Source organism: Sphaeramia orbicularis, chromosome 9, assembly GCF_902148855.1.
Source record: "Sphaeramia orbicularis chromosome 9, fSphaOr1.1, whole genome shotgun sequence".
In the NCBI taxonomy this organism is placed as follows: domain Eukaryota; kingdom Metazoa; phylum Chordata; class Actinopteri; order Kurtiformes; family Apogonidae; genus Sphaeramia; species Sphaeramia orbicularis.
Genome location: NC_043965.1, coordinates 45,159,991 through 45,186,121, shown reverse-complemented (window position 1 = coordinate 45,186,121; position 26,131 = coordinate 45,159,991). Strand labels below are relative to the sequence as shown.

General features: G+C 36.7%; 1 protein-coding gene across 2 annotated transcripts in view; it reads left to right on the top strand.

Moving 5' to 3' along the window:
* LOC115426474 (dual specificity testis-specific protein kinase 1) overlaps positions 1 to 13,906 on the top strand; it is a 97,124-nt gene extending 83,218 nt beyond the window's left edge. For both annotated transcript variants that reach the window (XM_030144615.1, XM_030144614.1), the window contains 4 exons: positions 3,644 to 3,817; positions 7,656 to 7,739; positions 10,442 to 10,528; positions 12,269 to 13,906. In XM_030144615.1, coding sequence (XP_030000475.1) covers positions 3,644 to 3,817; positions 7,656 to 7,739; positions 10,442 to 10,528; positions 12,269 to 12,379 — 456 coding nt within the window. In that variant the 3' untranslated portion in view covers positions 12,380 to 13,906. The remainder of the gene's footprint in view (positions 1 to 3,643; positions 3,818 to 7,655; positions 7,740 to 10,441; positions 10,529 to 12,268) is intronic.
* Positions 13,907 to 26,131: the final 12,225 nt, after the last annotated feature.

The window sequence follows — 26,131 nt, the reverse complement described above, 5'->3', positions numbered from 1 at the left end:
ATGCTAGCAATTAGCATCTTCAGATCGACTTAAGATTTACAACGTCTTTTAATCTAACAACAAAAGTTTACATCAGAGACAGGTTTTACTATTCATTACCACAACAACTGAACATAAAATACTCACAGGCAAACGTTCTTTCTGGCCATACAGACAGAACGAGAGAAACGTGCCTGTTACTTCCTTCCCATGTCTGAACTGGCTACGGTAACACTGAAAGGACAAAACATACCCCAGTGCAACTTATTCTGACCACCAGAGGGCCCCCTTTGCTTGCTTTTAACAACAGAACATCACTGTGTGTGTGATGTCCAACGTAATGATAACGAAATTTGAATCTGAAAAAATATAATCCTTTGTCTTGGTGCAAAGCGCTGCAGACAGGAAAAGAGAACAATAGCATCCACACCCCTTTGTGTGCCTTGGTATTGTCTGACACCCGCCCGGCAACGTCACTTGCCTTATGCTCATTGGCTGACAATGAGATTTCAATCAGTTTATCGTATTTAAATGGACCGATCACCCGTGGAAAATTCTATCTAAAATTTAGCCTGTGCGTGTGTGTAGTGTGAGTGCCGCTCCGATTATCCCTAATTTCGTGCAAGTGAATATTTTTCTACGACCATGTCTGCGTCGAAGCGTGGGAGCAACGCCAAACGCGAGGGTAATATCACATCGTTTTTTGGCTTCGTTCCTCAAAATTTGCCCCTCAAAATGCTCGAAATAGTGTTTCAGAGAGTTATGAATTTAAAAATTTTCCAGGAGAGGATGCCCCCAGACCCCCCTACAAAACTCACGCCATGTACGACGTGCCCCTACACTGTGAAAAAATCCTAATGAGAAACCTGCACATATATCAGCTCAGATCTGAATACAGACTGTAGAATGTATATGTGGACATAGAACTGTACTAAGCCATCAAACTTTTACACGGTACCGTACATCTAAATGTCTGACAAACACATTTTTTTTTGCACAGCTATACATGGAGCAGCACCACATATAGACACTCCACCTGTATGTACTCCTGTTCATGTTCATGCTGTTCTGCCCACTGTCGTTACACAACTCCGACCTCCTGCTGTTTGCCTCTTCACACCTCCATCTCAGCTCCAAACACGCTGAACCACCGTTTACCTTTTCTACACAAACTATAAACTATTAACCTTCTATATGTGAGCAGATCAGTGAGTGTGTCCTTCCTCTGTACCACCCAGGAAGCCAAAGTGAGGCTCTGTTGTCAGATCTGAGCGTGGGGTCAGGATGAATTATTTAGTATGCTGACGACAGAGCTATTGAACCTATTGATAAACGGGTGAACTGAAGAGGAACGGTTTGTCTGGATGCCGGATGTTCATTTAGTTCCAAGGAGTGCAGACATATTCAATAGAAGGATAGTGAAAGACTCAAAGATGTTAAATGTCAGGAGAAGTGTCTGGAAACCACACTAGAAGGCTGCTGGTGTTTTCCTATCAGCCTTACACTGCCCTCTGCTGGCAGGATGTGATGGTACATCTGTGTATATACAGTCATGGAAAAAAGTATTAGATCACCCTTGTTTTCTTCAGTTTCTTGTTCATTTTAATGCCTGGTACAACTAAAGGTACATCTGTTTGGACAAATATAATGATAATAATAAAAAAAAAAATAGCTCATAGTAGTTAAATTTCAGAGCTGATATCTATCAATGTTCCATGTTTTCTTGATAATAACCAAAATCACTTCAGTTCTTACATTAACCCACAGGTGTCAAACATGTGGCCTGGGGGCCAAATCTGGCCCGCCAACAGGTTCAATCTGTGTTCAACCCTGGGAGGAATTTGTGAAATACAAAAATTATGCTGAAGATATTAACAATCAAGGAAGTTAAAATCATTTTAGGTCATTTCAGTCTAAAGTGGATCAGAACAGTAAAATACTATCATAATAAGCTATAAATAATGAAAACTGCACATTTGTTTCTTTGTTTTAGTGTAAAAAGAAGTAAAATTACTCAAAAATGTTCACATTTACAGACTAGCCTTTTACAAAAAATGTGAATATCTGAAATGTCTTAAGAGAAGTATGTGGAATTTTAATAATATTCTGTCTGTTATTTAATGTTTTATGTATTTGTAGAGCCACTGTGATCTGTAAGTTATGATTCACATGTATAAATGATAAACTAAGGTGTAATATTGTTACTATTGCAGTTATTTTACTGACGAATTTTCTGGTTCATATTGTTCATGTTATGTTCAAGTACAATTCGTAGATGTAAACATTTTCATTATGGAATTTACTTTTTTCAGTCAAACGTTCTTATCCTATTATTTATATTATTTTACTGGTCCGGCCCACTTTATGTCATTTTAGGCTGTATGTGGCCCCTGAACTAAAATGAGTTTGACACCCCTGCATTAAGCCTTTCATACATAGTGGTCACTACAGTGGACACCTATTCTCCAGCTGTTCACTTGTATATTCATGGGTTTAGTTGTTTTAGTTCCATGTCCTCCTGAGACCCAGCAATGCATTTTTGTCCTCTGTAGAGGACAAAAGTTTGACAGTTTCACAAAAAACACTGCTGTTCATTGCGAAGGACATTCCATTAAAAAATAAATAAATGAAAATAATTTGAAAAATGTATTTGAAAAAACTGTTGCATTATGCAGTTTCCAATCAAGATGACTGTTTAATGTAAAAAAAAAAAAAAAAAAAAAAAAAAAAAAAAAGCTAAAAATGTTCACTTTCCTGGGTCTCAGGAGGATATCAACAAACACAGTGGATGCTCATGCATCATCTACACTGGAATTCAGACCACGACTGTAACTTTGCTGTTCTTGATAAACCTGATCTGCACTAACATGTTTGAGTGTAAACCAACTGCTAATTTTCTCAAACCAAAAGTTTGTGTGTGTGTGTGTGTGTGTGTGTGTGTGTGTGTGTGTGTGTGTGTGTGTGTGTGTGTGTGTAAGTGTGTGTATTAACTCCATAACTAGTATTAGAATATGATAAAATGTGTGAAAACATGAGATTAGCTGCATTAAAAAGTCTATCACAGTCTATCACTTTATGATGATGGGTTTTAAATATATGTTTCTTTGCTTCAAAAATCAAATGCATGCTGTCCAGCTGAGTGGACATTTTTGTAACTCTGTGAAAAATAGATTCATAAAAAAATTCAATCGTATTGTTTTTTTCATGTCTAAATAGGAATAAAAACACTCCGGAAAAAAATCTTGATTAAGGTTCTCATAATTCATGCATGAAAGAGTTAACCCTTAAATTATCTTATCTATTCTTAACTTACCTGAAATGATCTTATCTTACCTTATCTTAAATTATCTTGACTTATCTTATCTTAACTTATCTTATCTTGCCTTACCTTAAATTATTTTATCTTATCTTACCACAATTTATCTTATCTTATCTTATCTTATCTTACCTTAAATTATCTTATCTTATCTTACCACAATTTATCTTATCTTATCTTATCTTATCTTATCTTATCTTATCTTATCTTACCTTAAATTATCTTATCTTATCTTACCACAATTTATCTTATCTTATCTTATCTTATCTTATCTTATCTTATCTTATCTTATCTTACCTTACCTTACCTTACCTTACCTTACCTTATGTATCATCTGTGTGTCTGTAGAACTGTCTGATCAGGGTGACGTCTCGTGGTCGGGAGGCTCTGGTGACCGACTTCGGTTTGGCCAGGGAGGTGGTGGAGCTGCCGGTGAAGGACCCCGACAGGAAGCTGTCACTGGTGGGGTCGGCCTTCTGGATGGCGCCTGAGATGCTCCGAGGAGAGCCGTACGACCGCAAGGTACAACCATCAGCACAGAGTTACCATTATACTTAAATATTTGAACTTTTTTTTTCTTATTTCAGAGTCATCACTAACAGCACAGTATATATTTCAATAAAATTCTTTTCTATTCCTTTTCCAGTTGTTTAGTTAATCACCAAAAGTTTTCGCAGTGACACAAATGGACTCTGCATAAATGTGATTTATTTGCTAACAAAGGTCTTTAAAACATATGAAATGCATATAATTGTAACTCACAAATACATGGAAAAAAGACTGAAGCTTGCAAAATCTAAATGTTGGCCACCACTGTATATAGTAATTACTCATATGATATACATAATGTACCAAGATATAGTATAAAATAAAAAAATAAATTCATTTTTCAGTCCAAAAACAGCAGAATAATATAAATATAAATACTAGTACAACAATATATGTCTGTAGTATAAGAGTGGGCTTAACCCACATTTGGAGGAAGGACACGAAGCATAAGGTGAAATAAAAACAGCACAAATGTTCTAGTGACAGTGCACAATCCAAATTTTTTAAAGTGACAACACACAAACAAAACAAAAATGTATCAACTTAAGTCTTTTCATGGTGCAAACAGAATAACTTTGAACACCATTGTGTCTTCTTTAGTGTAAAGGACCGAACCAACATGCAAATGATTCAGGATCAGCCTAAATGTGTAAAAGAAAGTCTTATTGGACGACAGGTTCATGTTCAGGTTCACAGGTTTGTCAGTGTTCAACTAGCACCCCCTACTGACCACATTTAAGAAGACACACCAGCCATGAAGTTACACAAAAGCAAATCAAATCTTATTTTATTTTATCTTATAAATACATAAATAAGTAAACTAAAAGTACAGAACCTGAAAAAAATAAATAAATTTGTGAACACATATTTAAAAACAACAATACAACAAATGCATGAATTAAAAATAATAATAAAATAGCATCAAAAATAACCTCTTTGCAGAATATGCTCAGTCGAGGTCATGAACAGAATCTGCAGATTTCCATATTTCCTCCAACATAAACCAGGTTGGGCTGACTCCATCTGAACTCCCTCTTAGTTGATTCATGGCTGGATTTGTTTCATCTTAAGTAACTTGAGTATCCTGGTCAATACTTGAATATATTCACATATATTGGTTTCTTTGAGATAAAACTGTATGTTTTAAGGTACAAATTGTCTTATGAATTAACATGTTCAAGTTTATAGTAACTAGTCTGGGCTTTTACTAGTACCTATAAGTTCACATGTAGTATAGTCAGCGTTGCCAGATGTATGATAATTATCGTATTTGTACAATAATTTCACCCTCTGTACGATGTACGATCAATAATTCCAAAAATCCTATAATGTACAATAATTTGACCCCTTCAATATATGGCTATTTGCAAATACAAACAGGATACATTCTACACTGCACCTGATGTTGCGCATTGTCTCACATTCCTCTTTACAGCCAATCGACGCACAACGTAGCACAGCAACACAAAATATAAACATCTGAAGTGACACATGATTGATTCTAAAAGTTTATTAATGCTTCAGCAGCTCAGGTGAAATGTTATTTGAAGGAACATGTGATTGTGATTTTTGATTCTAAAAGTTGAAGGTTTCGGCAGTTCAAGTGAAATGTTGTTCGAAGGGAGACCTGATTTTCATTTTTGATTTATGTAGAAGCCTATAATGTAATAACAACTGGAAACATAATAACGGCCGATAATGTAATAAAATTGCTATTTTCAACCTGTTAAACCCTGACCATATTTTTAGGGGAAAAACGCCTAAAAAGACATACCCAAAGTAAATGAAGAATTACTTCACAATAATAAGGTACATATGGATGTTCTTGGTGTCTACGGACATTTAGAGACCTCACAGAATCTATTCCCATTGTCTAGAATATTGTATCTATTACTATGTTTGAATAAACTGTAACAAACTAAAAGAGAAATTAGAATTTTTTATCCTCGCCTGTTTTTTTTCGGCTAGATTGACGATGATATGCATAAATGAATTGTTCTTGTCGGAGATTTTTAATAGCGTATATTTCACCCCACAAAGATTAAAAATCATGTTTGAACATTAAAGTTTGCACTAAAACACACTTTTGATGTACTTTTATTAACATTAGGGTCTAAACTTTGAGCAAAAGTTGAAAAAAACATCCATTGTCCTGATTTATTATATTTTTATAGTAGATGAATATTGATATAATTTTTTCAGCCCATGGGCGGGCTGATAGGGCTGAAGGGGTTAAAATGTAATAGGCCAATAATGTAATATCTGGGGAGAGAGCAAGAAAGAAGAAGGTGGTGAAGACCCTCACAAGAAAGTATCAACAATACAAACAGTAACAACCATGGTGATAATTATAATGGTAAGAATAACTACAACCAGAACTGAGTAAACTGGGCAGAAGAGAGAGAAAAAATACAAAACAAACAAACAAAACTGCAATAAAATAAAATAAAATACATAAGACCTATTAAATGATGATTATAAGAAAAGAAAGCATGAACAGAGTATCATACACCACATCTGCCCAAAATAATACTTAATTATATTTGGGCAAATAAAATTCTCACTTTGTGCAGTAATCTACACCTGGCTTTTTTGTCTCCGTCCATAATAATATACATTATATATTTAATTTAATTTAATTTATTTGCACAAAATAAAAACAGCAATAGAAAATAACAACAACATTCAAACAAGTAACAAAATTGTGCAGGAGAGGTTAGAAACCAAAAAGAAGGCTTATATGAATACCTCCCCCGAAATGAACAATACACAAAAAACAAAAAAAACAAAAACAAAACAAAAAAAAGAATAAAAAATACAATATAACTGAAATAATAAACTAAAGTAAAAACAATAAAAATGTAATCCACATTACAAATCATCAAATACAAATCAAGTGCCTTACATTTTTTCATGAATTAAAGTCCTTTTCAGATGCTTTTTAAAGAATTCTAAAGTAGAATATAGACTAAATGTCCTCTAAAATTAACGTTTATTTGCAACATAGTATAGCAAACTATTACATACATATTACTATGCATTACAACAAATTCATTTTAGCAAAAAAAAAAAAAAAAGTCTCTGTTTTGAATGTCTGGGGTCGCCAGAAATTTGATGATTTGATGTTAAAATGGGGTCAGGAGACAAAAAAAAGTTGGGAACCACTGGTTTAAAGGTGAAACTGCATTATGAGCTCTACTATACTATACATGGTATGGGGTCATGTTTTACTGAAGCAGATGGTCCTGAGCAATGTCAGATTGGTACGATAATTTGTCATTTCCCATCTGGCAATACTGAGTATAGTTCACAGTACAGTAGAGTTTCAGTACAAAATCAAACTTTATCTATAATCAGATTTTATGCTCTTATAGAAGTTCCGATGTATACAATAGTAACAACTTTAACATACACTAGTGTTGTTGGTGAATATACTGGCCTAATTTGAACTCATAAATTGAGGTCAGATAACTTTTTATTTCCACATACTCTACACATACATTTCAACTATAAACTGCATAATACAGATTTATTTAGTCCTGACATACAATAATACATATAATTAGACTCTTTGGTTCAGCTGTTGTCTCAAACATTTGACAGAAATATGATTAAACTACATACAATGCAAAAGTAATATTGATCATCACTCATGTTAACAATAACAAATAAATTAGTCAAACTTTTGTGTCAGTGTTTTGCTTTTTAGTATAAACCATGTCAGATAAATGTGGGTTCAGGTGAATAATCCACATTAATAATTTGATTGCTTTTACACCTACAGTATCATGTTGTGTGTTGTTTATTACAGGTGGACGTTTTCTCTTTTGGGATCGTACTTTGTGAAATCCTGGCCCGGATCCCTGCAGACCCTGAGATTTTACCCAGAAGTCAGGTACAGCAGAAGACGCCTCACAACACATTAATGAGCTTAAAATATTTAGTGCATACATGAAACTAATATTATTGTCAGTTAATAATTGGATGTATTAAATATTTAAAACAGGCCAAAGTCAGTGAAGTATTACACTGGGTTACAAACAAATGTTTTTTGCAAGTTGTCTAGGTTTTATCAACTGAATTAGGACCATTTTGCACCGCTAAATCCAAAAATGACATCTGTTTTTCTCAATCAGGTCAGGTTTTTTTGCTAGTTTGATTTTGAAAAATTTGATCTTCTCACAAAATTGATTACATTTTTGTGACATTATCAGTTGATTTTTTTATATAGTTCTCACCCAAAATAGGTTTTAAGAGAAAAAAAAAAAAATTTCTAACAGGATTCCTGTTAGGTACAATGGTGTATTCACTGCAGATGTAGCAGAATACGTCAGGCTTATTTTTGCAAGATCTTCTAGTCGAAGCCATTTCATTCACCTGTAATATTAAGAAAAACATTAATCATAAATTGGCAAAAGTAAAATCTTCAGAACTCGTTTATTGCAAGAAATATGAAAGAATTTTGTATCATATGATGTGAAAATGCCCATAAATGTAAGCAAAAATGTTAAAAAGCCAATATGTAGCATAGTTCAGAAAGTTGACCTGATTGAGCAAAATTAATGTGATTTTTGGATTCAGCACACCACAATTATCCTAAATCAGCTCAAAAAACTTAAACAATAAATTTGTTGTTGACTAGTGTTATTGATCTGTCCATTCATACTGTGACATATTCATTGATCCCTTGAAAACAAATTGCTTTCAGACATGTTTCATAACTGTCTTCTGCAAATAGAACCAGAGACTTTGTCATTGGATAGCATATGGTCACAATATTACAATGGGGGGGGGTCCTGATCAAATCTGGTACAGATGTATTTATTCCAGCACTAATCAACAGATACAAATATAGGACAATTTATCCCAAGGGAAAGGGATTTTTCTTCAGCTCAAGAGAAGAAAGACACATTAATAAATTAAAGTTAAACAATATATGATCACTCTAATTTTATTTATTTATTTATTTATTTATTTTTTTAAATAATAACTTTCCTTAAAAATAAATTAGGAAAAAGCTGGAGCACAGTGATGGTTTCAATGTTTTTTTTTTTTAACCCTTTATAGGGCACTCTTAGGGTGTGTTATTGAAGGACCTAATAAGACTTTATTACTTCTGTGAAATTTTCTAATGTATTTATTGTCATGTAGAAAATCAAGGTCAGTGAAGTTACCATATTTGGTTCATTGCCTGTAAGTGGCACAAAAAATCCAAGAAGTATGAATAAAAAATACAAGAAAAACACATAAAATGAAAGGAACATGTGTTTTAGAACATTAGACCAACATCAGTGCTGATCCAGACCCCTGTCCACATCCACATGACCCCTTTGAACATCATTCCTTACATTAGTACCATTACTTCATGGTACCGAACAAACCTGGAGACCACATGTGACCTGAGATTGTTGACTCACTGTCCTCACTGGAACTGTTGCTGTCACTGCCTCGTTGGAAATTACCAAAAATAGTCAGTTGCCTGATAAAGGGTTAATGGTAAAAACACAAGCTACCCTCACTATTTAGCACAAACTATCAATTCTTGCTCTTGTCCTGAAAATATAACGTAACGTAACAACTTAACTTAACGTAACTTAACTTAATGTAACTTAACGTGACGTAGCTTAACGTAACTTAACTTCATGTAACTTAGCTTAACGTAACTTAACGTAAAATAACATCACGTAACAATTTAACTTAACTTAACTTGACTTAATGTAACTTAACGTGACTTAGCTTAACATAACTTAATGTAACGTAACTTAATTTAATGTAGCTTAGCTTAACATAACTTAATGTAACTTCACGTAACGTAACTTAACATAACTTAACTTAATGTAACTTAGCTTAACATAACTTAACGTAACTTTACTTCACATAACATAACCTAACTTAACGTAACTTAGGTTAACGTAACTTAACTTCATGTAACTTAACTTCATGTAACTTAACTTCACAAAACATAACTTATCTTAACTTAGCTTAACGTAACTTAACATAATGTAACATAACGTAACTTAACCTATCTTAACTTAATATAACGTAACATAACGTAACTTAACGTAATGTAACTTAACGTAATTGTAACTTAACTTAACTTAATGTAACGGAATTTAACGTAACATAATGTAACTTAACTTGATGTAAATTAATTTATCGTAACATAACGTAACTTAAATTAATGTAAGTTAACTTAACTCTGCTTCACTGTGTTTTCAAGCCTTAAAACTCAATCTGACTTCATTTCAGAAGAAGTCATGTTTAATATTTGTGTAGTTTTAAAGCTGATTTGGTTTACGTGGAGTTTCATAATGTTTTGTCGTCCAGTTTGGAATAAACTGGTGTCACACCATACCTCACATGTTCTGAACTCATAGTGATCAGTGTTTATCGTCCAAACAGCTTGTGAGAAGCAGCATATGTTGTGTAAATGTGGCGTTATCAACTGTGAACATGACAGTGTTCATTGTTCCATCCACTTTTCCGGCACATGGACATGTTGAACATGACTCATCTTTTGTCGCTGTCTGCTCCAGTGTTACTGTGTACATGTTGTGTAGAGATGTTCATACAGTGTGTGTCGTGGTTGTGTTTCAGGACTATGGGCTGGATGTGAGTGCGTTCAGAGAGCTGGTCAGCGACTGTCCTCAGTGTCTGCTGGAGCTGGCGTCCAGCTGCTGTATGGTAGGTGAAAAAAACACAGCACATACAAACAGAACAGGAAGACACAGGAAGCTAACAGAGGCTGATGTTTCAGTTAGTGATGGTTAAATGTTTAACAAAAGTTTTTACTGAATTAATGTTTTATCACTTTAACCCTTAGATGTATAAGTGGGTCAAAAATGACCTGGTAAGGCGGTTTTCTTACAACATCTTTGTCATGAAAGGTTGTTATTATTTCATGTTACAGGTATTCCTCAAAAAACATGTTATTGACATTCCATGCGTTTCCATGACAACTTTTATTCCTGGTTTAAATTGATTAAAGGTTAGATCCTATTTCAGATGCCCATGTAAACACCTTATTCCAGTTGAAAAAGAAAAGTTGGGATTAAATTTAAACCCGATCAAAGTCACTGGTTTAATCCACTTTTGAATCCTGTCTAAATTCTTCCTCAGACATGTAAAACCCTTTATTCCGTTTGGACTTTATTCCTTCCATTCTGCACATGCTCGTTGTCTTGTCCTATCGTGATGACGCACACATTCTGCGCTGGCGGAAGAATATGCAATGCAGTCTAGTCAACCCAAACCGTTCCAGTGGGCTATTCTGATGGGATCTACCAGCCTGGAAAACCCTGAAGGAATAGTCCACCACTTGTTTCTGATTCATTCATTTGTCATGCACTAATGAGTTCGATAAGTGGGCAAATCAGTTTGCACTGCAGTGCACCGATTGCCTTGTTCTTGCAGCCCTTCCGTTAGCTTAGCTTAGCCTAGCTTAGCATAATCGCTTCATTCCTATGGTAAGACGTAGCCAGACTTTTATAGGTGATTTGTAGTATTTTATGAGTGATTTTGTGAAATTCAGTTCTCCCTAATCATTACTTTAGTCCAGTGGGGTCAATACGATCACAAATTGAGGCTCAAATCATGGCCATGTGACTTACTGCACTAATAAAAGCTTGGGAAATAAAAACTAATGCAAAGCTAAAACGGTAAAGCAAAGCTAATTTAGCGCATGCATCCCTTCCAACAAAAAGATTTTCCAACTTCCGTCAACACAACAGTCCCAAGATTGTACAAGTGCAGTAAGTCGCGGATCTAAAGAAATAATTTGGGAGAATCGGATTTCACAAAATCACTTACAAAAGACAACAAATCACCTTTTAAAAAACTGGCTACATGTGACCATGGGAATGCAGTGACTATGCTAATCTAAGATAACAGAAAGGCTGCGAGAACCGAACAAACGTTTCTCATGTAAACCTTTATTCGGATTTAACATTTCCATGTAAACAGAAGAGAAAGTACTTTAGTTCTGGATTAATTTCTTCTGGAAAAATAAATCGGATTCAAAAAACATCATGTAACCGTACCCAGTGTCGTCTAAAATTAATGTTTATTTGCAATGTAGTATAGCAAACTATTACATTATCAAAAACAAATTAATTTTAGCAAAAAAAAGTCTCAAGTTTGAATGTCTGGGGTCACGAGAAATTTGTGATGTTAAAATGGGGTAATGAGCCAAAAAATGTTGGGAACCACTGGTCTAGCAGCAGAATTTTGTACCATCTGAAGTCTGTTGAGAGTCGTCTTATTGAAACAAGTGAACAGAGAATTGCAGAAGTCAATACGAGATGAGATGAAGGCCTGAATGATCATTTCAAGATCCGATTTTGACAACATCCTCCTTACTTTAGAGATATTTCTCCAGTGATAAAAACAGTTTTTGACACAGACTTTGTTGTCGTCTGTTCTAAGGTGGAGTCTTTCAGACGTCCGGCATTCACTGAGCTGTTGGATGAGTTAGGGGAGGTGGCTGAGAGTCTGGAGCTGCCGCCACCACCAAAATCCGACCTGACCACGAGCTGAGAGGTTGCCACGGACTCCTGTGTGGGCGGGTCTGTCAGCGGTCTGGACAGGAAGTTGGACTGAAGTCAACCCGAACATCGTATCCCTGCGGGGCTTCTGTTTCCTCCACTGCACAACACATGATACTGGCTGAAGTTTCCCGAAGCGGTGCAGGTGAACTGGACGTGCAGTGGAAACGCTCCTGATTCCTCACGGACACTTTGATTGACACATTTATGTACAGATAAGTAGTAGATTTAAGAGTGAATATACAGTAAGTTTAGCTTTTTACCTGACCTAAACGTCTTGGTTCTCTCTCAGTTCCTTCTGTTTTTAGTCTGTGGTTTGTTTTGTAACTGACGACACAGATGATTGAGTCTGTCGACGTATTTCTGGACTTTTCCGTCCTTCCTTCCTGTCCGTTTTAATTCAAGATGGCCGTTGCTGCCACTGCCGCCGCAGGCCTGGACCCTCATTCAGCGCCTCTCGAGCACAAAATGACTTTGTTTAGACTGAGCAGGAGCGGTTCTGCTTTCTGCTCGGACTCGGAATCAAGCTCACCTGACATACAAATCACACAGTAAAGGAGGTAAAACGGCTTCAGAAAACAGCGGTGGATTCTCACAGAAATAACAAACCAGGAGAGACTCTTAAAATGTCTAAATGTAGACGTTTGTCCAAGTTGTTACTGATGATGGAGATGAAAACTTCAAATGTGCCCAAATTTTCTCTGTGTTCAGGTTCACTATTCACATCTACAGAGCTATTTATTGTTTCTGTAAAGTCTATTTTTTCTTTTATGATATTTTAATCTAAAAACCATCTGATATTCAGGGTCAGAAAAAAAAAAATCAGTGTGTGGAGCTTTGACAGCATAGCCTAACGTCCATGTCTGTTGCTTTATAGTTGTCATATTTCGTTGTTTTCTTTCAGACTTTATGGAATTACTTTGAGTTGAACATAATGTATGTAAATATTTGAGCTTTATCCTTTTGATTGTGGTATTTTTATTGCAGCCTTTTTGGGATTGAAAGGGTCTGTATTCATTCAGTTTCACCCGTATTTACTCCTCTCTGGTTTTTTTGTGTTTTCATAGTGAGTTTTCAGGCAGCTAAGATAGAAAAGAAACTCCCACAAAAGTCAAATCTAGCGTTTTATAGATTCATCTGAGGTAGAATTACAGATACACAGACATAAACGAGTGGAAAGAAAATGTTTCGAATGGTGAAAACAAATGCAGGTGAAACATAGAACTCCCCCTCGATCCTTTTAGGATGACAGAAAAGAAAACAGATGGAGGTAACAGGCTTTAAATCTCACAAGGGAGGAGAAAGAAAGAAAAGAAAGAAAATAATAAAAATGAGATGGTTATTTCCCCTCAGAGTCCTTCTCAGAACAGATCATGTGTTCTGACTGTATGTGCATGAATCTGCATTCAGGGTGTCATTCCATTCCATTATGGAAAACAAATGGTTTTCATTTCAGTTTTCTCTACTTTAATAAAAATTGGAAAATAAAGACTCAGACTCACATTCAGTCCCATTTTCAAGTATCTGTGTGTGATTCATTCAGGCTGTAAATGGTTTCACAATATGAACACAAATTACTGCAAAACAGCCACAGTAAAATTCAAATCATTTCCATTTTCTGCTCAGTTTTTTGTTAATTGCTTGTGTTACGACCCATAGGTGGGTCGTAGTGTCACTCTGTGGGTGTGTCCTTTGTTGTGTGTGTGAGTGGACAATATGTTGCAGGTGCCGAGCCAAATGCACCCCCGTGATTGGATTGTTACGTCCAGTCTTAGGGGTGAACCAAGATGCACATAATGTCCTCTCTTTGTGTCCTCCCAACTCCCAAGCACAAACACCAGACCAAAAAAAATATATTCCGAAGTATTTATACTTAAACAACTCAAGGGGGGTTAGGGGAGGGCTCAGCTAAAACAACAAACAAAAAGTCTTCTTCAAAGTTAAACCTAAATTTCCGATCCAAAATGAATGCAAGAAATAAAACACATTAAAGCTATACCGTATGATGTGGCATTTTTACACTTTTCTATTGTCATCTTCAAATGCTCCTAATAAGCGTGTGTCAAACTAAAATGTAAAAGAAATCCACCAGGTATTGAAACTCAAAAATCTTTAATTCTCATATATTGCTCATATTTCTGATAAAATTCTGACCAATCATTTTATTCGGTCCGAATGAAATAATTGTTCAAAACTGGCTGAGCCTCCTTTCAATCATCCATTACGGCCGTCCAGCATCTGATCCATTATCGCCGTCTCTGCATCCGACATGTGTACCTCTGAATCTGACACTTCACTTGCACTGTTTCTCCTGTCACTGACCACAGTCTACTGTCTAGGATGTGAATGGATAGAACTCAAATGCACATGTGGAAGGAAAAAAACGGATTTATTAACAGAAACAACAACTAAGGAGAACAAACAGGAGTCCGATGAATGAAGGATGGAGATAAAAGTCCAGAAGTCAGGTGTACTGGACTAAACAGACAGGTCTGCACAAAGCTCAGCTTTTATGACCACAGTACTCATACACGTACATGTACTTGGTGTCACACAGTGGATGATGTAGGATGATAAATGTATGGATTATGAAACCTCAAATGTCAACGGAAAATTTGCGGAGGCCACACATTCAGAGTGCGCGGGCCCATTGCCTGAGCACCTCATCTCCCAGGTGATGAGATGCAGTGAAGACACTGACTCAGCTAGGGATGGGCATCGATAAGAATTTAATGATTCCATTATCGATTTTGCTTATTGATCCGATTCCTTATCGATTCTCATTGGGTGAGGGAATAAAAGAGTACAAACGGGTGTGTTTGCATTAACTGTCTTTTATATTTCCATCTCTGCACAGAAAATACAACATATACAGTATGTACAAATAACAGATGACGCCGGACCCTGTTTGGGGGTGGGGGGTGCACGGTGAAAGTGAAATTAAAGACGCTTTAGTAATTCGTCCATTGCCGCATTTCTACTACGTGGAACCGGTTTGACTCAGCCCGTCTCCCATTGTTGTGCCCCTCATTTTCTTCCCCTACCTTTGGAAAATTGTATTTGAGGGGGTATGACGTTTGTTGCCTGCACCGGAACCGGAACTGGGCCTGGATGACGGCCTGGTGTTCACTCTGCCGCTAGATTAACAAGTGCCACTAAACAGCGTATCAAATACGTGACATTTCTGTAAACGAATCACATGGTGCAGACAAATGTTTGAACATATTGGAGAGATTCCACCCATTTGAAGAAATGTTAGTGTGATAGGTTGTAGTAACATTATATGCCTTATATAGGATTGCAGCGATTCAGTTTATTACAAGATTAAGATGTAAAAACAGTGAAATAGCTAAAATGTTTGCAATAAATATTAATTAATATTAATTCACATAAGTCTTAAAACAATAGGAATATAGTTAAAATGTTCATGTTACAATAATATCTTTGCCATTTCAGATAAGGTAATCTGATCCACTAGCATGCCTGAAACTATCTGGGGTTGATTAGTTGTGTCATTATTCACCTCTAGAGGGCTTGTGCCGTTTCTCCTCATTGCATTAAAGTGCACACTGAGGAAAACAACGGTAAATCACTCGTTTGATTCTATCTCCCCTGTTTTCAGGTAATTGCGGTCAACTGTGATTGTATTGTGAAATGTACTTTGTTGAAGCATAAAACCGTTTGTTTGTTATAGTTTTTGGAATGCTAAGATAAGTTTTATTGTTGTTAACTGTAACTGAACGTTACCATACAATGTGTCATGAGTGCACTCCGCCATCTTATGTCCATACACGTTTGTGGCGCTAATATACAAGGCTAAAGCTACACAAGTTTTTATGTTGTATTACGTAACCATAATTTTATTTGTTATATGTCACTATTGTGATTGCATTAAAGTGCACACCGAGGAAAACAACGGTAAATCACTCATGTGATTCTATCTCCCCTGTTTTCAGGGGTACAACATTTGAAGGCACCGCTGGGATTCGCTGCTTAGATGTCCGGTGTCCATAGTCTGTGCATCGTAGTCCAAGCCAGCTAAATCCCCCCAATACTACTCAGGTAGACTACAGTGAGGACAACATTGCTGTTCAAGGAGTACTGGCGGCTGTGGCAGAGCATATGTTTCCTGAGGCCAGACCGAGATCGTCAGGGACTGCAAAGACCATCCAGCCCAGTGTCACCTGTGTCTGCAGAAGTTCCTTCTGTCTGCTGCCATCATGTCAACATCAGAAGAACTACGAGAAGCAATTGTGGGTGAAATGTACACCCTGTGCAAAGAAGATTTAGTGACAATTTGTGACTTTCTCAGCATATCAGACAAAATAAATGTGAGTGCAAAAACACGTTTATCATTGCTGACACACATTTTGAACTATCTTGAAAGAGAAGAAATATTAGAATTAGAGGACGAAGGAATGGCTGAACTGTTGTCACTTAAAGACAAAATAACTTCCATAGTAAAAGGCACTGATGGTGAAACTATAACACCTGAACAAAATGTGAATAAACAAGACAATCAAGGGCACACAGATGAACCAAGAACTGTAACACAACTGACAACAGAGACAGTGAATGCACCCAACGGCACTGTGCCTAGTGTTCCACCTCAGATACCTAACCATCGTATGAGTAACCTGCATATGTCAAATGTGCACCAGCAAGCAAGCCCTTATTCGCAGAAAGACTTCAAGATATCAGGCCAAAAAGATAAACTGACGTTTTCCAGTCTAGCTCATCAGATTGAAAATGGACTAAGCAGAGGTTACTCAGAGCTTGACATTGTAGATGCTGTCATCAGAGCCATCTTACCAGGTCTACAGCTACACAGCTACTTGGAAGGAAAGGCCCAGCTTACTCTCCCCACACTACGCCGCATCCTACGCTCTCATTTTCAGGAGAAGAGTGCCACTGAGCTCTACAAGCAACTTGCTTCAGAGGTACAGCAACCTAAAGAGACTGCCCAAAGCTTCCTTATGAGAGTTCTAGACTTAAAGCAAAAAGTCTTTTTTGCATCCCAAGAATCAGAATCAGGGTTTAAATATGATCCAGCTCTAGTCCAGCGTATGTCTTTATGTTTATGTTTACGCATTTGGCAGACGCTTTTTTCCAAAGCGACTTACAGGGGAAAACCAATTAAATCACTCAATCAATCAAATTTTATTTATATAGCGCCAGATCACAAAAAAAGTTATCTCTTGACATTTTGTATATAGAGTTGGTCAAAACCAGACTCTAAGTCAATTTACAGAAACCCAACAGAATCCTCCAGGAGCAAACACTTGTGACTGGTGACAGTGGTGAGGAAAAACTTCCCTTTAACAGAAGAAACCTGGAGCAGACCCAGACTCCTGGAGGATGGCCGTCTGCCTTGACCAGTTGGGGTTAAAGAGAGAGAGTAGAGAAGGGGAAAAAGAGAGAGCGATAGAGATAGAGACTAGGGGAGAGGGGGGAGTAGGGGGAGACACATGGAGGCGGTTGAGGATAAGTGAGTGGTGATGATGAGGGCAGGGAAGAGGCCGGACCACCGCAGCAGGTCCAGAGATAATCGTGAAAGAATCTGTGGTTGTCCTGGGAAAAACCCTATTAGAATATTTAAAATGGAATGTTTGAAAGTGCTAGGATAGGAGGTGCTCTCGGAAGAGCTGGGTCTTCAGGAGCTTCTTGAAGATAGGCAGGGATGACTCTGTTCTTGTAGCACTTGGTAGAGCATTCCACCAACGTGGAACGACCCATGAAAAGAGCCTGGATTATCTTGTACAAGGTCTGGGGACCACCAGACTACGTTCCCCAGACGAGCGGAGTGGTCGTGGGGCGACATAAGCTTTTATTAGTGCACCTAAGTAGACAGGAGCAGACCCACTGAGAATTTTGTAGGCTAGGATTAAAGATTTGAATTTGATGCGGGCAGCTATGGGTAGCCAGTGTAACTCAATGAGTAAGGGGTGCCCTTTTAGGCTGATTGAAGACCAGACGCGCTGCTGCATTCTGGACCATCTGTAGTGGTTGGACAACACAAGCTGGGAGGCCCGTTAGAAGAGCATTGCAGTAGTCAAGATGGGAGATAACCATAGTCTGCACCAGGAGCTGGGTGGCTTGTTCGGTTAGGTATGGCCTGATCTTTCTTAGGTTGAACAGAGTGAAACGGCATGATCGGGTGACAGAGGCAACGTGATCCGTGAAGGTCAACTGATTATCAATCATGACTCCCAAGTTACGTACTACACTGGTAGGAGCCAGAGGTATGGAGTCAATAGTGATGGAGATGTCCTGCTGTATGGTTGGCTTAGCTGGGAAGACCAGCAGTTCAGTTTTCTCTACTCTTTGCACACTATACTCACAGGCTTGCAGTGTGACAGTGTCAGAATAGATATGCAGCCCCTCTTGTTAGACTGAGACCCCTGATGAACTCCTTTTAGAAAGATTAAACATAGCTTGCGCTTATGAGACAGAAAGGAGCCGCGGGCCCACGGCAGGTGAATGATGTATCTGATTACTGAGGGAGGGGTCCATGGACACGTCGAAGTGGACCGGACCTCCGTTTCCACCTCTGCTTCCACCGCGCCCATCAGGTGAGAGGAGGAGAGCGTCAGAGCTCAGGCAGGGGGAAGGGGGTGGGGCTTTGGAGGGAGGAGGGTTGTTCATGTTCAAACTTTTACTAAGTGCTGTGAGAAATGCCACATCAGTAGGTATAGCTTTAAGCATCAAACGCCATTCTTTTAATTTAGAGCTGTGGTGAAAACAACAATCAGTGCTTATATTTTGCAAGTGACACTGAATAAACCATTGAATTACAGCTGTAACTTCTCTGACTTTTCAGGATTTCAGCACATTTACTCAGGATTTTTAAAAACCTCACATATCATTGATTGATGCCTTTGGAATTATTTAACTATCAAATCCAACCAAGCTTATTGTCATTTTGCTGTACATACAACATGACAGACAAAATTAAAGAGCGTTTCCTCAGGATCCAAACAAACAACAACAATTACAACCTTGGAATAATAAATAAGTTAAATACTGAAACTGAAGTTAAAATCCTAAAATAAAAGTGCAGAGTGTGTCCATACCGGCAAGTCAACGTTCTGAGAGGTTGTGGAACGAAGCTGTCGATCAGTCTGGTGGTTCTGCCTTTGATCCTCTGGAAATGTTTTCTTTAAGTAAATAAAAAAAAAAAAAAAAGAAAAACCATAATTGAATTTTTCAGAGCCCATTCTATAACCTTAAACTCAACCACTGGGGGATGCTGATAAACTCCTGATAAATTGTTCAAAACAAACCTAAATCACTTAGGTGTGAGTTTGTAAAGATGAAATGGTTTGAAACACCCTGAACTGCAGATAAAAAACCAGCAGCAAATGTATGAGCAACATAGCATCTTTACAGCTTCATACTCAAACTCACAAGTGGAAAAGAAACAGTGTAACTTAATCATCAAACTCCATTCTTTTCATTTAGAGTTGTGTCCAATGGAGAAAGCAACCAACATTTATATTTTGAAAGTGACATGAAATAAACCCATTCAGCCTGGTTCAAAAAACGGATAAAGAGAAGGCACACATTAACCCATGAAGACCCGGTGCTACTTTGTGGTAGTTCTCAGATGAATTTTTCTCTAGATTTCACCTATTTTAAGTGATTATTATCATTTATTAAAATATTATCCTTTATATTTTGTGTTTTTTTCAGTGAAAATTGTGTATTTTCCTATACTTAATTCACTAATCATGTAGATGTTCATAAAAACTCACAATCAAAGTAGAGGATTATTACATCAAAAGCAGAGAAAACTGATGAAAAAGTGACTTTTTCTGCAATTATATCATTAACTGGACATAAACCAAGTGTCTCCATCCACTGTCATTGATCCAACTCCATGGGTTTTACTGGTGAATCAACATTGTAGAAGATGATACTGTTTCCACGGTAACTGCGTAGCCTCTGAACTTCCAAATGGGTCATATCTGATGACTGAAAAGATGAAGAACTGTGTTTTAGGATTAGTGGATCAACAGGTATTAAACAGTTTAGATCAGTAGATGGTTTTGGTGAACAGTGGATGTTTGGGTCTTTATGGGTTAAAAAACAAGTGGAAAAGATCAAGAAAGAAGCCGAGAAGAAACAGAAGCAGGAAGTAAAAGAACAAGAGGAAAGAAATAAGTCAGAGATGAAGGAGAGAAGAGAAAGAACATCTGGAACCACCAGTCCTCCCACTGGGAATTGACGTCACTCACCCTGTTGTGGAAGGTGTTTTTTCCAGTTGCTCAGTTTTCTCCCAGGCCTTGGCTTCCTTCAACTACTTCTTCTTCTCCATAAATAACTGATGTATGAGGATTTTGTGGCAGGTTTGGTGCATGTACATTTTTGGGCTAAGCCACATTTGTCTAATCTTCCTCTCAACTAAACAAATGTGTTATACTTAAATAATTCACTCTGCTTTTAAATCATTTAAATATTTGTTTTCAGTATTTTCCAGTGTTCAGGACCATACAAACGTGCTGCAGAGCTTGTAGTCAACCTGTTTTCCTGTGCTTCATCCTCACCTGGAGACTGTTGACCATGTTAATGACCAGGGTTTGAAGCAAAGCTTTTAACATAATTAAAGTGAAAACATAATGGATTTAGTTCCAATTCTCAGACCAAAGGGACGACTCTCTTTGAGCTCCAGTGAAACACCTACCTGTACACATTCTCTAAAGACTGCCACCCCCCCATACATTGTGGGAAAGGGAGGTTCGCGCAGCCGCCGTGCATTGTGGGAAAGGGAGGCCTGCAGCGACAGCGCGACCGTATGGTATTATATAGATGAAACAAACACGTGGAAACAGCTGAAACGGCTGGAGGAACATGCATAGAAGGAAGTGGAGCTCCTGCCGTTTCCGCGTTGTGTCTTCAGCAGCTGCTGCTGTCAGGTGGTTGCGTGAGCCTCCGTTTCCCACAATGCATGTTGTGACAAAATTCCAAATATCCCCAAGTTACTGCCCTGCTCTGTTTGTAAACACATGGTTTTGTTTATGGTGGATGGCGCTTTGAAGTTGTTCATCATAATACAAGAGATTCAGGTGAGTAATCACAGACAGACTTAAGGATTCATGATACTGAGGATATGACTGAGGTTTGACAGATTTGATGAAAAATTGGTCATGAAAGTCTCCCACACCTTTAAATAAACTCATGCATTTCACTCAATCTACCCTGTTTGAGCATTAGTCGCTGAAAATACAGTGTCCCAAAAAAATGTATACATACTTTAAATAATTGTAAAGTAGGTGTGTATTAAAATTCATGTAATTTTCCAAATGTAATAGAATTTCCAAACATCATTTTATGTTCTTGTTTTGTCTATTCCCCTGTTGTCAAACTAATGTCCGTTCTGGTCCAGACACTGGAAGTCTAGTGGTGTGAGGTCTGCTGAACAAGGAGGGTATTCACCCAAACCCCTCCGTCCAATCCACCTGTTCGTCCAGTTCACCAGACCTCACACCACTCGAGTTTTTTTCAAGTGGTACCTAAAAGACAAAGTCTATTCTACTAATCTACTATTAGTCCGGGGGCCAGGATAACCTACCATGCCCCCCCCCCCCCCCCACACACACACACACACACACACAACAGAAAGTCACCTGATTTTTTTTAACCTTTGTGATATCCTATATTACAAATTGAGTGGTAACACTAAAGCAACTCATTCCCAGTGTACTTTTTAACGTTATGTTTTAGGGTACTCAGAAGCGCGATATTTTCCACTGCTCTTCTGGTTCGCTTTTTACCACAAATTGACAGGTACTGTAGCCGTTTATCCCATGGCAATTGCAGCATGTTATACATCAGAAATAAGCCTAGAATATCTAGTTTCCAAATATAGTCATTTTATTTTTGTATCTTTACTACAATAAAAATGACATACGATGTAAGGACAGCATGTCTTAAAGTTAACCTTTTTGCAAAAAAATGTCATAGCAGCAAATTAAATTTTAAGAAATTTCTCTCTGACAGTTATTCAAGTGATATATATTCCTGATAGAACACAGTATATATTGCATATTCATGTGAGAATTAGATGTATTATGATGTTTTGTTGATTACAAATACTGATGTACTGTATTGTCTTTGGGACAATTTTCTGTGCCTTTTCGTTTTGTTGCTGTTCTTGTTACTTTGTTCTGTTACATGTTCTAAGATGTTCTAACACAGTTGATGTTGATTCAAAGGCTTTTAAGTGAAGACTAAGGATCCATTCTTGGTGGACCCAGGAGATTTCACAAGTTTTCAGATTTTCTGTCAGGACTGGCAGATGTACAGTGTACATTGCAACACAGAATTTTTTTGTATTAACATGATTAACATTGTATTTTTGGTAAGTTATCTTTGTCATTTATATTTCACTTTCTGTTTTGAATTCAAATTTGAATTGTTGACTTATTAATACAAATAGCAACGAGAAGTAGAGATTCTAGGCTTTTTTCTGATGTATAACAGGCTGCAATTGCCATGGAATAAATGGCTACAGTCCCTATGTCAATTTGTGGCAAAAACGAACCACAAGAGCAGTGGAAAATATCGCGCTTCGGATTACTCTAAAATATAACATCAAAAAGTACACTGGGAATGAGTTGCTTTAGTGTTACCACTCAATTTGTCATTTAGTACATCACAAAGGTTAAAAAAAATCAGGTGATATTTTGTTGTGCATGGTAGGCTATCCTGGCTCCTGGACTATATGCCATGAGACCTGCAATAGTCGCTGAATTGAGAGCAGCCACTGAATGTGAATGCACTCAAATACCAAGGATAATGTTTGGTGATGTGTGTGACTCCACTGGTTGGCGTTGTCAGCAGTGTCTGGACCAGAACAGATGTCAGTTTGAGAACAGGCGGAACAGACAAAACAATAAAATGATGTTTGTAAATTCTATTACATTTGGAAAATTAAATGAATTTTAATAAACACCTACTTTACAATTATTTAAAGTGTGTATACATTTTTTGGACACACTATATTTCCACTTTGTGACAAATATTGTCAATGTACAACCCCAATTTCAGTGAAGTTGGGACACTGTGTAAAATGTAAATAAAAACAGAATATAATGATTTTCAAATAATTTGGAACATACATTCAATTGAATACACTACGATGAGAAGATATTTAAAGTTCAAACAGAAACTTTATTGATTTTTGCAAATGCAAACCATTGCCAGCAACATGTTTCAAAAGAACTAGGACAAAGAAACACAAGACTGGGAAAGTTGAGGAAACGCTCAAAAACAGGTTAAAACATTCCATTAATTAACATGTTAATTGGGAATGAGTGAGAATCATAATCCAACAGAGTGGAAGTGCTGCTGGGTCTTCTTCTTGGTGATTATCCACAGGTGCTCTTTGGAAACTTGTGGTGTGTCTGGTTATTTAGAGTCAAAAAAATCCACATTAGCATGCTAGATTTCAAAAAATATATCCAAGGCACACTGTAGGATTTATGTAAAAATAAAATGCCTTTATTAGTTCATGGCAATCTTTAAAATACAGCCAACACGTTGCGACCTCTGGTCTTCATCACGGCTTTTTTCCACTAGTGAATTGCACACCTTCATACAATCACTTTAATGACCTGAAGGAGGGAGGTGTGAGGGAAAAGAAAAGAAAAAAAACAAAAACATGCACACAGACATATACAAACGCACACATTTACACATATATATACACACACACAAAAATAAACAAATAAAAAATGACAAAAAAAGATAATAAAATTAAAATAAAAAAATAAATAAATAAATAAAGTATAAAAAAAAAAAAAACCCACACACACACATATATATATATATATATATATATATATATATATATATATATATATACACACACACACACACACACACACAGGGTGAGGAAGCAAAATTTACAATGAACATTTAATTGTTTTTTTCTCAGCAGGCACTACGTCAATTGTTTTGAAACCAAACATATTGATGTCATAATCATACCTAACACTATTATCCATACCTTTTCACAAACTTTTGCCCATATGAGTAATCAGGAAAGCAAACGTCAAAGAGTGTGTGATTTGCTGAATGCACTTGTCACACCAAAGGAGATTTCAAAAATAGTTGGAGTGTCCATAAAGACTGTTTATAATGGAAAGAAGAGAATGACTATGAGCAAAACTATTACGAGAAAGTCTGGAAGTGGAGGAAGCAACAAAAAACGTACCAAAGCTTTTATTAAAGCTCTCAAATCCAAAATCAAACCAAAACACTTGTTGTCAACAAGTGTTTTGGTGTTCTTGTGTAAGATTTTAACTTCAAATCATATTTTACTGCATTTCTAACGGTCTTGTTGTCTACCTCAAGTTCAATTGCCATTTTTCTCATGGATTTGGTTGGATCCTTTACGATTTTGGATTTGAGAGCTTTAATAAAAGCTTTGGTACGTTTTTTGTTGCTTCCTCCACTTCCAGACTTTCTCGTAATAGTTTTGCTCATAGTCATTCTCTTCTTTACATTATAAACAGTCTTTATGGACACTCTAACTATTTTTGAAATCTCCTTTGGTGTGACGAGTGCATTCAGCAAATCACACACTCTTTGACGTTTGCTTTCCTGATTACTCATATGGGCAAAAGTTTCTGAAAAGGTATGGATAATAGTGTTAGGTATGATTATGACATCAATATATGTTTGGTTTGAAAACAACTGACATAGTGCCTGCTGAGAAAAAATAACTAAATGTTCATTGTAAATTTTGCTTCCCCACCCTGTGTGTGTGTGTATATATATATATATATGTATATATATATATATATATATATATATATATATATATATATATATATATATATATATGAACACACACACACACACACACACACATATCTATATACACATATATAAACATATATAATAAAATAAAACAAAATAATACAAAAAAAACCCAAAAAGCACACACTTCTCAAGTTAGGTCCCACTATTAGTACCACATGCTCAAATGCAATACGCTTTAAAATCTTATTTAATTCATATTTTCTCATTACCAATCCCACATAACCAAATATCCCTCATGAAATAACCCTTGATGAAAAAGGAGAGAGGTCCACATCTCCATTGAGGCCTGGATGTTTTGTTGCTTGCAGTTCTATAATCCAGAAAGTCTCCTGTTGGAGTAGTCTTTTTACACAGTCACCTGCTCTGATGTCCTTTTCTACAACTTCCAGAACGACCGCTTTCAGCGTGTTGGGGTTTCCATGTCCCACCTCCATATAATATGATGCCATAGCAAAATCAACATTTCTTGTACGGATGGCATTTTTATGCTCTGCCTGTCGCCAGCCGCCAAAAGATTGACTGTTTTTTTTGCAAAGGGTTATTTCATGAGAGATACTCGGTTATGTGGGACTGGTAATGAGAAAATATGAATTAAATCATATTTTAAAGTTTATTGCATTTGAGCATGTGGTACTAATAGTGGGACCTAACTTTAGAATTGTGTGTTTTTTTTGTTTTTTTGTATTATTTTGTTGTATTTTATTATATATGTGTATGTATGTATGTGTATGTGAAGATATATGTGTGTGTGTGTGTGTGTGGGGGGGGGGTTATACTTTTTTTGTTTTGTTTTTTAGTTCATTTATTTATTTTATTTTTCATTTTTTATTCTTTGTTCATTTTTTTTGTGTGTGTATATATGTGTATATGTGTGTGTATGTATATGTATGTCTGTATACATGTTTTTTTTTGTTTT